The sequence below is a fragment of the Phasianus colchicus genome, chromosome 13, assembly GCF_987193195.1.
Source record: "Phasianus colchicus chromosome 13, bPhaCol1.hap1.1, whole genome shotgun sequence".
Taxonomy (NCBI): Eukaryota; Metazoa; Chordata; class Aves; order Galliformes; family Phasianidae; genus Phasianus; species Phasianus colchicus.
In genome coordinates, this window is record NC_143448.1 from 20,209,363 (window position 1) to 20,225,264 (window position 15,902).

General features: G+C 46.5%; 1 protein-coding gene across 1 annotated transcript; it reads left to right on the forward strand.

Moving 5' to 3' along the window:
- Positions 1 to 4,533: 4,533 nt before the first annotated feature.
- TAT (tyrosine aminotransferase) lies at positions 4,534 to 13,051 on the forward strand. The gene is made up of 12 exons (XM_031615296.2): positions 4,534 to 4,644; positions 6,283 to 6,518; positions 6,736 to 6,840; positions 7,755 to 7,822; positions 8,150 to 8,308; positions 8,499 to 8,637; positions 8,845 to 8,897; positions 9,069 to 9,221; positions 10,023 to 10,151; positions 10,497 to 10,580; positions 11,519 to 11,617; positions 12,399 to 13,051. Exons 2-12 carry the CDS (start codon positions 6,284 to 6,286, stop codon positions 12,540 to 12,542), a joined length of 1,368 nt encoding a protein of 455 aa, XP_031471156.1. The 5' UTR covers positions 4,534 to 4,644; position 6,283; the 3' UTR covers positions 12,543 to 13,051.
- Positions 13,052 to 15,902: the final 2,851 nt, after the last annotated feature.

Genomic DNA, 15,902 nt, shown 5'->3' on the forward strand with positions numbered 1-15,902 from the left:
GCAACTCTTCATTTAATTTTAGGATCACGGGCAATACCATTTTGCCTAGTAGAGCTGTTAACCGCTGTGAAAGGTATGTGAACAAACAAACTGAATAACTGTGAGTAATAATAGTTGTTTCTAATGCAGTGTTGCTGCTGGTCCTTCAGCAACCTGAGCCAAAACTGTCTTTAGATTTTGTGATGTGCTGGAATTAGTTATCTAAAAAAAAAGACAGAGCTGCAAAGTGCTGTTGATTTGGTGACACATCAATGTTCTACTAGAATGTTTGCTGCCGAGCACAAACTTCAGGTCATTGCTAATCTGATTGAATCGTATTCAGTTTATGTGTCTGTATTAAGAACTGTTATCAAAATGTTTTACATCACTTGTACTCAAATTATCGCAGCTGTTAAACCAGCTGAATGTGGTCAATATCACCTTTTGGGTTCCTGTCCTCAGCAACAAGAAGTGGGAAGCGGCAGTCAAGAGAAAGGAGCAACAAGCTCTGTTTACCTTTGCTTTGGCTTCTCCTATTTTTTTTTTTCCTCTCCTGTTTCTGGCTGCTCCTGATGTCACTGCCTCATGGTGGGGAGGGAAGGGCCAGGCCTGGCTGCCATGGGCCAGGAGCTCTGACCTGGTTCAGTGCCCTCCCTGGGAACTCGCAGGGTGAAATAGGAAGAACGAGTCATGGACTGCTTCATACTTCTCCAGCACAAGGCATCTGGGAGCAGGGAGCACAATCCCTGCTGAACACCACAAACAGATTTACTGTCTCACACAAATAGTCATGGAAACAGTGAGTGCAGCACAATGACAAAGCAGCTATGCTGCAGGAAATAACGGGAGGTTTTTGTGAATCACAAACTGAACTCAAGTCCACAGTGTCATTCTGTTGCGAAAAAAGCTAACATCACTAGGGTGTATAAACATAAATGTCACATGTAGGACATGTGAAGAAATTCGTCTGCTCCCTCCTCCCCTTTTTGCTCTTCTCTACAGCAAAAGAAAGATCTGGAAATACAACCAAGAAAGAAGACGTAGCCCGGTCCTCTCATTTGCCTGAAAAAGTGCCTGTTAACAACTCGCAAGCTGGTCAATAAGGAGGCACTTTAACAACCTGCAAACTTGTAAAAAAACATTGTCAAGAGAAGGGTAAGATTTTGTTCTGCCTATCTGTCATTGGCATGATCAGGAAGCAGTGATCTTAATCTGAAGCAAGAGAGATGTGATTTAGGCACCCTCAAAGAAAAAAATAAAGAAGAAAAAAAGACACACGCCCGACCTCCAGCACTACCTAAGTTGGAGGAAAGTTGTTGCTGGAGCAGCTAAGCTGGGCATGTTGTAGGTCTCCATCACTGGAGCTCATGTTCAGTCATGGGAGTGGTTGACCTCTCTGCTCTGAAAGAAAAGTGCCTCAGTCTGCCTACGCCACTCACCACCAGCTCATGTTGTCCCCTTGTCCTACAGAGCCATCGTGTTCCTTTCCATCTCATTCCCATTGGCTGGTCACTGCCTGCATGGCTTCAAGGCCATCCACGGGACAGTTGCCTCAATAAACAATGCAACAGCACAAGTATCTGAAGTCATACCTCAAACATGGGTATGCACGTACGCAACACTTGTCTGGATGTAAGCAATGAACAAGGCTTGGCAAGGTGCTTGTCTTCCCGGTGCCTGCACCCAGGAGCCACTCATGTGGCCGCTAATGTGGAGCATTCTTTGCTGCAGCTCTAGGAGGGCTTGTTAATCCTTCACTGTGGCTGCTGGGCCTGTAGTTACCAGTGCTGCTGACACTCCATGAGCCTGGGGTACTTGATGCTTTGCTCAGTTAGAAATGTCTTGGGAACCAGTAATCAGTCACAAAATTCACTGTAGCCAAGGAGTCTTCACAGCTGTTTGTTCTTCTACAGGAGAGATTAATAAGAAATTGATTAAAATAAAAAACAAAGGGAAAAATTACATGCTTGGTTATTAAAGACCGATACTACTAGAAAGGTCTAAACAGCAATTAGGCGACAGACATTTAGTGGAGCACCCCTGACCTTGTTAGGGCTGTGCCAGTGTCAGGAAGAAGCAGACAGAAATTGCTGGAAAGATAAGCAAAATGCAAGGAGGTAATTGCTGAGGTGATCTGAAATTGATCCTACTAGATTTTTGTGCAGAGCAGCTGAGTGTTTGTCCCTGGATCAACATATCCTGAATAGTAGTATTGGAGTATGTCCTGCCTGCAGCCTAACTGAAGGCATAGATTTGCCAGTGTAGCAATGGTTACATCCATGCTCCATTAGAGCAGCCATTTGTCAGTCCTCCTTTATAACTGTGGCTCGTCTTGGAAGAGGGAACTGCTTGGTTTTGTAGGTTTGACCTCTGTTCACAGAAACAGTCTTCAGAGCAGTTGTGGTACAAGAGCAAGGCAGTACCAAGGAAACATCAAAGCCATCATCAGTTTCTTCTTCCAATAAGACAAAGGCCCATTGCTGATGCTACAGAAGAAAAAGGGAGCTGAAGGGGCACAAAACAAGAAACCCATTAGGAGGAACTGCTGAGGAAGAGGAAGAGAGAGTGTGTGAGGGCTGGTGGAATACAGAGTACCACCAGCTGCCTTACTGCAGACACACGCACTGCAGAGTATGGACACCTCTTTTGCTGCTTTATGCATGGATTGGTGTCACTGTATTTGGAAAACTTGAGCCATGTGTTCATGCTTTGTTCCTGGGAGGCTTTGTGGGCACAAGGTGATGGGGAGGGCTGTATGACATGGGACTGACCAGATAAGGACTGGAGTCATGCAGGGAGAAGAGAAGGGCATAACAATAGCAGGATAAACCCACTGACCCCATTGCACTGTGTCCTTCCCATGTCTGGACAGGTTCTCATCCCTGTGTAGCTGAGTCTACCTGTGCCTCCAGAGCCACATTTTTCTCCTCTTGGCAGCAGGCCACCCAACCGTGCCCTCTCCTGAACCCCACTGCAGTGTGCAGAATTATGGGTAGAGCTCTGGTTGCATCAGTTCAGTGTTGTTGCTAGGCAGAACATGCAGGAGCGTCCTTGAGACCTCCCAGCAGCATATTTAACCCTGGTAGGGCTGCAGCACATCAAGAGATGAGGCTAGCTAGGAGAAGTGAGAAAATTACCCGCTGGTGCTTGGAGAGGACACACCTGAGCTTTTGAAGGTCATCCATTTCAGACTTCAGAAAAAGAAGAGAAAAACTAGAGCTGTGCAGCTCTCAACAGAAGAGAATATAAACAGCTTCAAAGCTTGAAAACAAGATATTTCTATGTTAGATGTTTTTGAAAGGGATTATTCCTTGTCCAAAGACCCCAAGGGTGGCTGCTGTGGGAGGCCTGCCAGTCAAGCTGGGATAGGAGTGTCTGTCCAGCCTCACTGGCTGCAAACCACCAGGTCCCAGCCCATCTCCAGAACCTATGTCACTAGCCCCTGCTGTGCCCTCAGCAGCACCTAGTATAGCACTGCAGCCAACAGCAGGTCAGAACTCCCCAACAACTTCACCCTAGACCCATGACCAGGGCTGGGAGGGTCACACCACTGCACCTGGGGAGATGCAGCCTTATTGCTGGTAATGCAGTGGGCATGTGCTAAGCACAGGTGGTCCTCCTCCCTCCCACACGAGAACAGAGTGGGTATGACCAGAAAAAAAAAGAAAAAAAAGAAAAAAAAAGAAAAAAAAATGGTTACTGCTGACCTCTGCAATGAAGGTGTCAGCAGTCCATTTACCAGGAGATAGTAGGATGCCTCTTGCCTCTAAGCAGCTCTTTGATCTCCAGCCATTTGCTGTCAAGGTAGTAGAGGAAGACTTGTAGCAGCCCTTGGAAGACAGGAAGGGTGTGGATGGCTTTCTTATTTATCCGCAGTCTGTAGCAGGCAAAGGACAAGAAAGCATAGATTTTACATTGCTTAAGAAGAAAGAGCCTTCTGGTAACAGTATCATTTGTGCTTGCAGCCCTATCAGAGGGGAGGGAATTTCATCATCTCTGTTACCTGCCAAAATGATGAGAGTTTGCTTGGGCATTGCGACAACAAAATTAAACAACAATAACAAAAAAGGTAACTTGAGCTTCCTTTAACCCTTCAGCTCCTGGTGCCTGCTAGGGAAGTGCTTCCCTCCCACCATCCTATAGGCAAAAACATCCCCTCTGTGTAGCTATGCCACATGCCTTTTCTCAGCATTAAGAACTCAGAGCCTTTGAAGTGGGCAAGACATACCATTACTATCTGCTGAGTCCACCAACCCATTCTTGGTGTATTACAAGATGCTAGGGCTGGAATATGGGCTCTGCAGTAAGGGATTCTTCCTCTTCCCCTACCATCAAGTCTTCGAGTGCAGAGGGAAGTAATTCAGATGGGTGGTGGTCCAAGGCTTCCAGGAAGCAAAACTGCAGGCTAACTCACAAAGAGTTAATGTGCAAGCATGTTCCCGTTATTTGCAGTGAATGTGGTTACAGAGGAGAGGGCGTTTTTGGGTGGAGAGAGCAGCCCTCTCTGTGAGCCAATGGCTAAAGGATTCTGTCCCAACGCCCAGTTTGGGGGCTTATTTCATGCGCAAGAATTTGCAGGAATTCCTTCTCAAGATTTGTCTTGGATGAAAAGTAGGGACTGGACCTCTAAGCTTGTTGGTGACTCCCTCTCTCTGCTGTTAGAAGGTAAAGTACAATCCTCTGGTACCTTCTTTGGTGATGCTGATGTGTGGGGAGTGTTTCCCTGTCTGCCTACACTGAAGGCATCTATTTTGCCTGCATGTGCAGCTTCCCTCTGCATGTTGCAAGGTGTTTTGAAGGCTCTGCTGAGATGTGCATTGTACACTGGGATTCATCTCTGTTGTTGAACAGAGACATGCGGCTCATTTATTTTCTCAGTTTTTTATGCAGTTATGAAGAATTAGTGTGGTTCTTCAGTTACCCTTCTTTTGGTACAAAGGACACTCATGAGGCATTATAAGTAGGGAACGTTAAATCTTCTTTTGTCACTACCACCTCTTAGATCTATCTCAGTTGCTTTAAAGAGGAAGTACTGCTGGTAGAGTAACTTCAGCAGCATGGGGCATATCTATGAGCAAACCTTACTGAATCAGTGAGATATTTGTTCATGTGGCAAATCCTTCCTGAGCCAGGTAATGCGACAACCCTTTCAGTGTTGGGAGGGTCAGCTAGCTCCCTTGTTTATCACATCTGGAATATCTGTGAAGATGGCATCTAACAGCTGATGGGGCTATATTACTACCATCAGGACTGGGTCACAGGCAGTTCAGTGAGTTGCCTTTTAGTGGAGCACAGAAAAAGAGCCTGAAGAAACAGAGTTTGGGCAGTTGATGAAAGGATTACAAGGCACAATTCTGATGTCACTGAGAATAGGCTTGGTGGCTAAGGAGGTCTCTGCTGGCTCTGGCCCTAACCTCCTCCTGAGGTAGCAGAAGATCTTAAGCTTTTGCTGTTTTGGACTAGGTGGTAATTTGGGTATACGTACGATACTTTCCTGCCTACTTTTGGAGGTCTAGAAGGCAGCTGTTCCTGTGCTGTACTTTGCTTGTTACCCAGCCTCAGGCAGGACTGCAGGCACTTTGCCTGGGATGGTGTCACCAGCTTAATTTCCCTCATGATCCCACCAGCATTTCTTCATTGATTTTTATGCACTTCCTTTTGATCTGGAGCCTGTTTTGGACTGGAGTGCTGCCATAACCTACACCCTAACACTGTTAACTGTATCCTGATAAGATGGTATCAGAACTACTTTTTTTGTTATTTAAGGTTTAATTTTAACAGTATCTTATTTCTATCTGCAGACTGGAGGGAGGGACTTTCTGGGTGTGGTACACACACATACTGGGTTACAACTTGGGGTCTGCAAGTTAATAGCTGACAGGTGGGGGGAGCAATGCAAGACTTGGCCCTTCTATCAGCAGAACACTGAATCTGCAGCCATGCAATGACTATAGTATGCTGCTAACTACTAGATGATGCATTTATGATTTAGCAAGATGGCTCCTCTCCGGCACAGCAATTGCCCCCATAATAAGAAGCAATATGACTAGCATAGGGAAATACCTTCGTCTTTCCTGCTCCATTGTGAGCTCACTTGTGTGTGGAGATTCATTCCTTCCTAATCCTAAATACAGCTTCACTTGCTGCCAGTGATTGATTTGCACATAGGCAGTAGGCAGTTCTGCAGCTTTCAGAAGTTTTAGTTTTGGAGATTGATAAGCAGTGACTCCCAGGTAGGCAGAGCCTTCATCTGGCATGTACTAACTAAGCTCAGGAAATCCATTTACCACTAACAACTTTCAGGATGGACTCGTACCTGATCCAAGTGAATGGCCAAGGAGATCATGTCCCCCTGTTGGATATTCATCTCAAGACCAATGGAAACAGCATGTCACTGGGAAAGGTGAAGGGCCGGAAGCCAAGATGGGCTGTCAGGGCTTCTGAAATGTCAAAGAAGACTTTCAATCCTGTCAGAGCCATCGTAGACAGCATGAAGGTGGAGCCCAACCCAAAGAAAGCCATGATCTCCTTGTCTTTAGGTGAGCACAGTGCTGTGGCTGAAACCTCTGAGCAGTGAGGTGGCTTGTGGGGCTGCCAGATTGCAGGGCTCTGAACCACAAAGCTTGTGGGGAACAACAGAATATGCCAGATTGCCACAAGGCTCTGTGCCTGCCGCAGATCAGCGAGAACTGATTTTTTTTTTCTTTTTTTTTTCTTTTTTTTTCTGATTTTTGTTATTTTTCAATCTTTGAAAAGGAGACCCAACAGTCTTTGGAAACCTTCCCACAAATGATGAAGTCACACGAGCTATGAAGGAGGCTTTGGACTCAGGACGTTACAATGGTTATGCTCCATCTGTAGGTAAGCTGACATAGTTTAGGCATGTGGCAGGTCCTTCCCCACAGCAGCTTTATGGACATCTCTCCAGTAGCACTCTGCAGCTACCCTTCTCAGCAGTCCCATGAGCTCACAAATGTGTATGTCCCGAATGCCATGAGTGCCCTTCCCTGCATGATCTGGTTGAGAAAGCATCACATAGCTGTTTTCCCTGAGATACTACCAAGTCCCAGATTCTCCCACAATCAGTTGTCTTTGCTTCCTAACCCATTATAGCAGGCAGGGCTTCGGCGACACAGAAGGCCTTAGGACTGTATCTCCTGGCCATGGATTGCGGCCAAATTCCTCCTGGTATACCTTGACCAGGACTCCTCTTGAATTCCCTGCCTTTACAGAGAATGAGCCTTGTTTGCAGTTAGTGCTAACAGCATACACAGAGCACACATCACACCTGCCTCACAGAATTCTCTGTGACAATAAGGACCCAGTGCAGAGAGGGCTGCCCTTGTACCACCACTAAACAAGTGAAGGTCATGCAACAAGACTTGGCTTCCTACCGGGTAAAAACATCTTTCTGGCTACATTCTACCCAGCTCAATTATGTTCCATGTCCAGCACATGCTGGGGCAAAAACCACCCCTCTGTCCAAGGCCTGTCTTCTCTCATGACACACCTGGCCCTGTTTTGGGTCTGCAGGCTGGATAGTCTAGCCTCAGCCCTGGCCTGAGGCAGGATAATCTCTGCCACCCTGACACAATGCCATTAACAAATGGGCTTACCCTGGCTGGGCAGGCACCTGGGAACCTTGTTCTAGAGGGGAAAAAAGAAAAAAAGAAAAAAAGAAAAAAAGAAAAAAAGGAAAAAAGGAAAAAAAAAAAAAGAGAGAAAGAGAGATTCTGTAAAAACCTGTCTGTCATGTGTGGCTCTTCTCTCCACAGGCTACCAGTCCTGTCGAGAAGCTGTGGCTGCATATTACAACTGCCCAGAGGCACCATTGGAGGCCCAGGTACTGGTGTCCAGCCAAGATACTGCCACTGCAGTACAGGCAGATTGCTGCTGCCCATTCCTAGACCACGTGGCATGGGGACTCTGCCCCAGCTCTTGTTGTTCCCTCTCCAGCCTTGGTACCTGTGGGTAAATCATGGCCTTGTTCCACACCAACCTGCTGCTCCCTTTCCCTGACTTGGACCATTCTCTTCCACTTTTATTGAATGGACATCAAGCTCTCTAACTGTTGATTCCCTGACTTCAGTCAGGCTCCACACTCATTCCATGTGGCTGGGGATCCTCAGAGTGGTTGCACTTTCCACTCATTCCTGTGTGTTCTTTGCAGGATGTCATCTTAACAAGTGGCTGCAGTCAAGCCATAGAACTTGCCTTGGCAGTGCTGGCTAATCCAGGCCAGAACATCCTGGTGCCACGGCCTGGCTTCTCTCTCTACAAGACTCTGGCACTGTCCATGGGAATTGAAGTTAAACTTTACAATCTCATGGTAAGTGGTGGCAAGCTTGGAGAGGGCAGTCCTGACACCTCTGCCTCTTAAAAATACATAAATAAAAATCTTGACCCTGCCTGGGAAATGGGTAAATATGATCTGAGCATCCTTGAGCACCTTGTCAAACCTCACTCTGTGTATTAAGTGCAATTCCTCCACCCTACTTCCCCTTTTCTTTTTTCATCAGCCAGAGAAGTCCTGGGAAATTGATCTGAAGCATTTGGAGTCCCTGGTGGATGAGAAAACAGCTTGTATAATTGTGAACAACCCATCAAACCCCTGTGGCTCTGTGTTCAGCAAGAGCCACCTTCAGAAGATCCTGGCAGGTAAGACTGCATGTGGTCTACATGTGAGAGCAGAAGTAGGCTCAGCCAGGACAGGGCTCTCCAAATGATCACCCTATGGGAGGAAGAAAGGGACCCTCTGCCCTGGGGCAGAACTTCCCTCAGAATCTTCTAGGCCCTGTAGAAAAGGGCAAGTCTGCTCCTGTGGAGGACACAGGATGACTACGTTGAATGCCCTCTCTCCCACAGTGGCATCAAGACAGTGTGTGCCCATCCTTGCTGATGAGATCTATGGAGACATGGTGAGTGTCCATCACAGTTCTTTGCACCCTTACACTACCTGTCCCATGCCTGTAATGTGTTGTCCTGGCTGTACATTTCATGTCCTGCTTCATTTCTTGTGTCTCACGCACAGTCCCCCCAGTTTTCACAGTGAGACACAGTGACAACCCTAACACAGTTACCTGTCATAGGTGTTTGCTGACTGCAAATATGAACCCATTGCAACTCTCAGCACCAATGTACCAATCTTGTCCTGTGGTGGCTTGGCAAAGCGATGGCTAGTCCCAGGCTGGCGAATGGGCTGGATCCTAATCCACGACAGGAGAGACATCTTTGGTAACGAGGTGAGAACTGCCAAATGTCACTGTCAAGACAACAGATCTGCAGTGTCTTCAGTGTGTGGATCAGCAGGGCTTTGACTGATAGAGGCATGTACTGCTCTTTTGCTTTCATTTGGGTGTAACCCAATTGCTTACATTCTTTTCTTCACAAGCTGGGTTTTCATGTCTCTCGTTTACTTCATCTGCACCCATATATTGGCTTTTACTCTCATCTTGTTTGTGTGCTTCTGCTTTCTTCTCAAATAGCTCTGGTGTTCATTGATGGTATTGCATGGTTTATCCAGCAGTCTCTGGAGTCTATGTGCTCTCATAAGTTTTCTCTTAAATGTGGGACCAAAATTCCAAGCTGTGTAGCCAGTGTTTTGTCTGGCTATTCATACATGTTACGAGAGCAAATGCTGTGACTACTGCAGTGACCTTTCTACCCAGCAGTGAGTGAGCAGAAAAGCTAATGTTAGTTCTTCCTAGTTGACTTTGAAAGTGTGGAGTATAGGCACAAACCTAATGGACATGTAAAGTGGTATTTGGATTAGCTCTGGTTTTATTTAGTCAGAATATTAAGTGTTTTAAGTCAGACTGGAAAGCTCAGAAGGATATTTCTGCTGGCATTATAGTCTTCGACTGGGGAACAGAGAATGACAGTGAAAATAGTCTGCAGACACCTGGCATGTAGTCAAGTAAATGTTCTGAAGGACTCCATGCTTACTGAAGAGAACTTCTACAGACAGTAAGCCTCAGAGCTGTTAGAAAAGCACAGAAGCACAGTCTGAGCGCAGTCTGCAAATATCACCATATTTCTTTCAGATCAGGGATGGCCTTATCAGGTTGAGCCAAAGGATCCTAGGACCCTGTACAATTGTCCAAGGAGCACTGGAACGTATCTTGCACAGAACGCCTCCTGACTTCTACCACAACACCCTCAGCATCCTCAAGGTAATCAGGTTGTCAGTAGTTTGTTCAGGTATTATTTGGAGTGGGGGAATCAGTATCTCTCTAGCTTATTGTTGTGGCAGGAATACTGGCCATGTCAGGCAGCCCAGCCTTGAAGCTAGAGCTGATGACCCAGGTGGTGGAGCATTAAGCCCTGATTTGCTGAGTTCAGCTCAGTGATGTCTGCCTTACTCAAGGCCATAATCACCCATACTGTTTGCATTCCTTGCCCCTTTATTTGCAGTGGGCAAACTTGTTCATAGTCCTGGTCCAGAACTTGGTTTCCATTTGCTAATCAGCTTCCTAGAATTTCTCCTCTTGTTGAACTTTCTCCTTTCTACTTTTCAGTCCAATGCTGACCTTTGTTATGCTGCTCTATCAGCTATCCCAGGCCTCCAGCCTGTTCGGCCTGCTGGAGCCATGTACCTCATGGTAAGTGAGGAGGGTGAAACGCCATTCCAGTCATCAGTGGTTACCCTAGAACTCAGAAATGGAAATATACTGCAACATCAGTCTCACTCATACTCAATAGATAAATCCTTATCAGTTCACTAGTAGCCAGTCTTACCCAGCGTTACAGTCATTCCTATGCTGCTTATGTAGAGGGATAGCTCTAAGGCTTGTTCACAACTCTAGTATTTCCGTAATATCTGAACACTTATTCCATATGAAATCAGCTGGTAAAATTTTTCTCCTGCATGCAGACCTTCTGCATGCAAATTATCTCTCACCTGTTTTATTTATGAATATTTTCATGAGATGTCTTTGATTATGTGAGAATGGGACAGTCTTCTTTTTTTCCAAATACAGAGCAGAAATAGTTACTGAATATTTCTTATTTTATTTGTCATTTTACCAGTTATATCATCCACACCTATTTCACCACAAAGAATTCTTTCTCCATAGGATTCTAGACTTCGCTTTCTTAAAAAAAAAAAAAAAACCCTCCCCCCCTCCCACACCTCATTAATTTATCTCCAATCCTTTTTTCTTGCCTTATGGATTTCTTGCATGATGGAATTAGTGGTAGATAATGGGTAGAGTTCTCTCTCACACTTTTTTTTCTTTATCTTATTTATCCCTTCTCATTTCTAATTGGTTCCAGTATCCATGCTACCAGCTTTTGACTAAAGTTGTCCTTAACTGAAATTCCAGCTTTGGGCAGTTAGTTTTAAATTTACTTCACTTCTTAAAAATTCTCCAGATTTCACTGATATGTTTCTGTTTGTCTCTCATGTTCAACTCAGCCCAAATGATGAGCAAAAGTTCCTGAGGACAGACAGCTGCACTTAGCTGGGAAATTGTTGAGCAATGTGGGTGAGCAGGGACATGGTAGATAGTAATGGTTGCCATGTTTCATCCTGCTGCAGGTTGAAATTGAAATGGAGCATTTTCCTGAATTTGAAAATGACGTGGAGTTCACTGAGCGGCTCATCTCGGAGCAGTCTGTGTTTTGCCTGCCAGCTACAGTGAGTCTGATACTGAGAGCCCCAAGCATAGGGAGAAAAGCAATAGGGGTTTGCATCCTTGAGCTCTGGGGACAGTCTGGGAATCTAGTATGTAATGTTTATGGTCTGTAATGGTGTGTATGTACACCCTGTGAGGTCCAAGTGCTGTGTAGGGATGGCAACTGGCAAGCTCCAACTCACTAACAGTCCTTGGTCAAGCTGCCAGGATTGTCCCAAACTTGCTCTTTATTTCAGATGTTGGCAGAGTTGTATCCCTGAACTTTATGTACCCCCATACCGCCTTACTGAAGTAACTCTCTCAGAGGCCTTGGTACTGTTCCCACCTGTGCTCCTTCACATGCTGCATTTCCAGTCCCCCACATTTGTAGGAAGAGACTGCAGACTTCAGAGTCATGTTTGTGCCTATGTCCATCCTGCTCTACATCCTGCACTGAATCCTAGGACCTCAGACATTCTCTAGTTCTGACCCTCTCTAACCCTTTGAGAAGAAGGGAAGAATCCCTACCTCCTTATGGACTGTTCCATGGTTCCTACACAGTCCATACAGTGCTTTGGCCTGTGACTGGCATAGCATTATGTCTGCACTAATTTTTATAGAGGGAGCTGGGAGGTATGCTTGGAATGAAACAATGTCTAATGGAGTGAGAGTCCAACCATGCCATCTTCACTCTATGTTCTGTGCTTGTTTCACTTGTTGATATAGGATATGGCCCCAGGGCAAGGCTCTGAGACACCAATGGTATCCCAAATAATCTGCCAGTCTCATTCTTTATCATTTCAGTGCTTTGAGTATCCAAACTTCTTCCGTGTGGTGATCACTGTACCTGAAGAGATGATCTTGGAGGCCTGCAGTCGCATCCAGGAGTTCTGTGAGATGCACTTCCAGGGTGCTGAGGGGGCCCAGGATCTTGAGTGTGACAAGTAGCTACAGCCAACCTCCTGCCTCTGCCAGCCTAGACCTTGTGTGAGATGGCAGGCAGGGCTGCTTCCAGCCAGCACCATATCCCCCTGCCTGTAGGCAGTGCTGTCCTGCTGCTTCACAGACCTCTCAGCACCATAGAAAGAAGCAGACCTCTCCTTTTCCACTGCACCTCCCACACCCTCTGGCATCTGGTGCCTGTGGTCTCCATATACTCTGCATCTGCACCCCATACTGGTCTCTGTGCTGGCCACAAACCAGCCACAGGCAGGGACACCTGGCTGCTCCTGCACCAGGATCTGTGGCATTGACCCTGAGTGGCCAGTAGTTCCTGCACTGCCTGCACTCCCCCTCTGGGGCAGGAGATGGCCACAATCTCAGAGGACAAGAGACACTCACCCACCTCTTACCTGTCTTACTTTAGGAGGCCAGAGCGCTTTATACCAAGCCCTTTGTCCAGCAAAGGGAGTAAGTTATTGTGACTTTTTTTTATTAATAAATCTTCTGACATGGTAGTCCCCATAGTGTGTCAGTAAGGGCTTGTGCCCAGCGGGTCACTCTTGTTCAGCATGTGGTGCTTCATGTTCACCTCTGTCCCTGCAGCTGCCTGGCTGGGGCCTGCCCTGCCACCAGCCAAAGCACAGGGACAGCCCGTTCAACCCTGGCAGTACTCACCAGATTGTCAGGGCAGGATGGGCTCTGCAAACCTGGTACAGACAAGAGCCAACTGCCCCCACTCCAGTGAGCCTAGAAGCTTCCTGTGGTGGCTGGGCCTCTCCACAGCTCACCCCATCTTCTGCTGCTTGTTGATCCTTACAGCCACTCCCAGGCTCCCAGCAGAGTGATGTATGCTAGTGCCCAGGTGGGCAGTGCCAGGCACCAACCTCCAGATATTCAAGGTGGGTGTTTCCCACTCCAACAGTAAATGCCAAGGTGGTACGTCTCTGAAGTGCTTTCACAGTGTGTTTGTGATGTGCCGCCATGCCCAGGTTGCTGATGGCTGGATGCATAAGCCCCACAAAGTACAAAGAACTGATGGCCTGGCACTTAATGGAAAAATGGGCCCATCAAACTGACTGCTGTAGTCAGGGGCTTGAGGAACATTTTCTCTTCACAGAGGAGTAACGTACAGTGTTCTTCATGCTGTCACCTGCATCTCTCTTCACCTGTCTTATAGCAAGGTGAAGCTCACAGGCTGACTTTGCCTTCTCTCTGGTATGAAAAATGAGCTGGCTCTGAATTACATGCTGCCAGACCTCCTGCCAGGTTGTGTCTGTCGAGCACAAAGTCTGAGTACCAGTATGCAGGAGAAAGCTATGTGAGAAAAATAGCAGTGTTTGAAAAGGTACTCATCAGCTGAGTGTCCAGGCTACATCCTTTCCTTTGAAACAAAGCAATTCCTGAAAAAAAGAGATAAGCTGGGCTGTGAGGGAATGAGAGGAACTTTGGAGATATGAGGTCACTAGACCTCAAAATAGAACCAGATAACATGAATTGGTTGAGACAAAGATTGGCAAATGATAAATAGAATGGTGTATGGGAATCTATTGGGTCAGGAGGCCTTTACAGCATGACAATGCTGCATTGTTGTACTGTGTTTGCATCTACTGCAGCTGTCAAGTTTGTCTTGAACTCTTCCCCAAGTATCTTGGGTTCTGAGGCTTTAATTTCCATTAATAATGAATAGTTTTTTTAAACAAAGCTGCTCCTTTCAGATCCTTTTCCCTTCATGGATCCCCTTTCCTCCAGAGTGCTCCCAGAGATTTCTGTTAATATGTAGCTAATCTTTAGTTCTGGTTCCTCTTAGCCCAGCAAGCATCTGATCAGCAGCCAGAGGCATACGCCTCTTTATTTTTTTCCTTATAGACCTCAATATACTTAGATTTTTCAATGCTGCTTCCTCTACTGCCATCATCTATTGTAAACATAACACTTTGTGGCCATTACTGCCTTTGTGTCGAGTGCTTTGGTAGAATTTTTCAGCACTCTAATGGCTGATCCACACTCATCCTCTATGTCTTAGCTGGGGAGCACAAGCTGTATTCCCTGAGGCAGGCTTGCGGCATGCTTATCTTCTTTTCTGCTTTGTCTGGGCAAGCCATATTTAGGAGGAAACACAAACCCCAAACAGAGACCTAGGTGGTGAGGCAACACTAGCGTGCCTAGGCTACATTTATGCCTTCCTAGGGAAATGAAGTAACTTCTCAGCTCCTAGGCAGATGAAGAAATTAAATTAAGCGTTCTCAGCTTCCAAAGGAGCTGGCAGCAGACTGACGTGCCTGTAGTACCACAATTTGCCCTGCTGGGCTGGGCTCAATCACACCTGCCAGTAGTTAGGCCATCAGTTCATCCAGGTGCCCCAAGAAAGTGGATTCAGCCCATTCTCCTGGCCCTCTCTTCGTCTACTATGTCCTCCAGCAGACCTGACTGTCCCTTTGTGGGGCTGCTGTCTGGAATAGTTACTGAGTGCCTCCCACCATGAAGCTATGGCCCTTGACCGTGAGAGACTGTCTTGGATCAGCCCGCTCTTCACTAGAAAGCAGAATGCACTTGGATCCATTAGGGTTTGTCTTGGAACCTGGAGATAATCAAGGTATGACCAAGGAAGTCCTGGCATTGCTCAGCAGTGGAAGGGGGAACAAAATGCTATGGGGAAACTGGTTGTGCAAAGCTCGTTTGGAGGTGAAGGGTGGCAAATAACGTCATTTGTCCAAGATGTGTGTGTAGGCCCTGTCAGAACTTGACACCAGATGAGCTGACCTCCTTCAGTAGTACTACCCATGAGTACTAGAGGAAGGAAATATTCAGTGTGTGTCAAAGGGAGATATGGACAGGATTCCACAAAGTGAAGTGTCCGGGACTGTAGGAAAGACAGTGGGTGGCAACAGGGGGCTGGGGGACAGCATTTTCTTAAGGTGACTAGCAGCAATTTTGAGACCAGACTATGAGAAAGTAGAGGAGCAGTGGAAAAGGAAGGCTCAGTGTGGGCCAAGTCTTGCTGTCGACAGGACAAGCACACAAGACACATTCTCAGTAGGGGTACTGTCACTTGAAAGCTGGCTAGCTAAGCTTACCAACTGTTCAGAACAAGGTTGTGGTTATGTCTTATGCATTAGTCCTCAGTCTGAGAACCCAGCAGAAGGGTTCACTCATGTATGGGTGAACCAGGGTGGGCAAAAGAGTCAGCCAGCATCTTTACTCTTGCCTACTGCAACTCTGAGTAATCTTTCCTGTATGCCTGCTGTACTCACATGCACCGATTACCTGAAAATCCTACTCCCAGCCATTATCAGTGTTCCATGAGTAAGGTGTAAGTCATTCCCTAAACTGTTCGGTGTTTTAGGTAAATAATCAAGCTAAATGGGA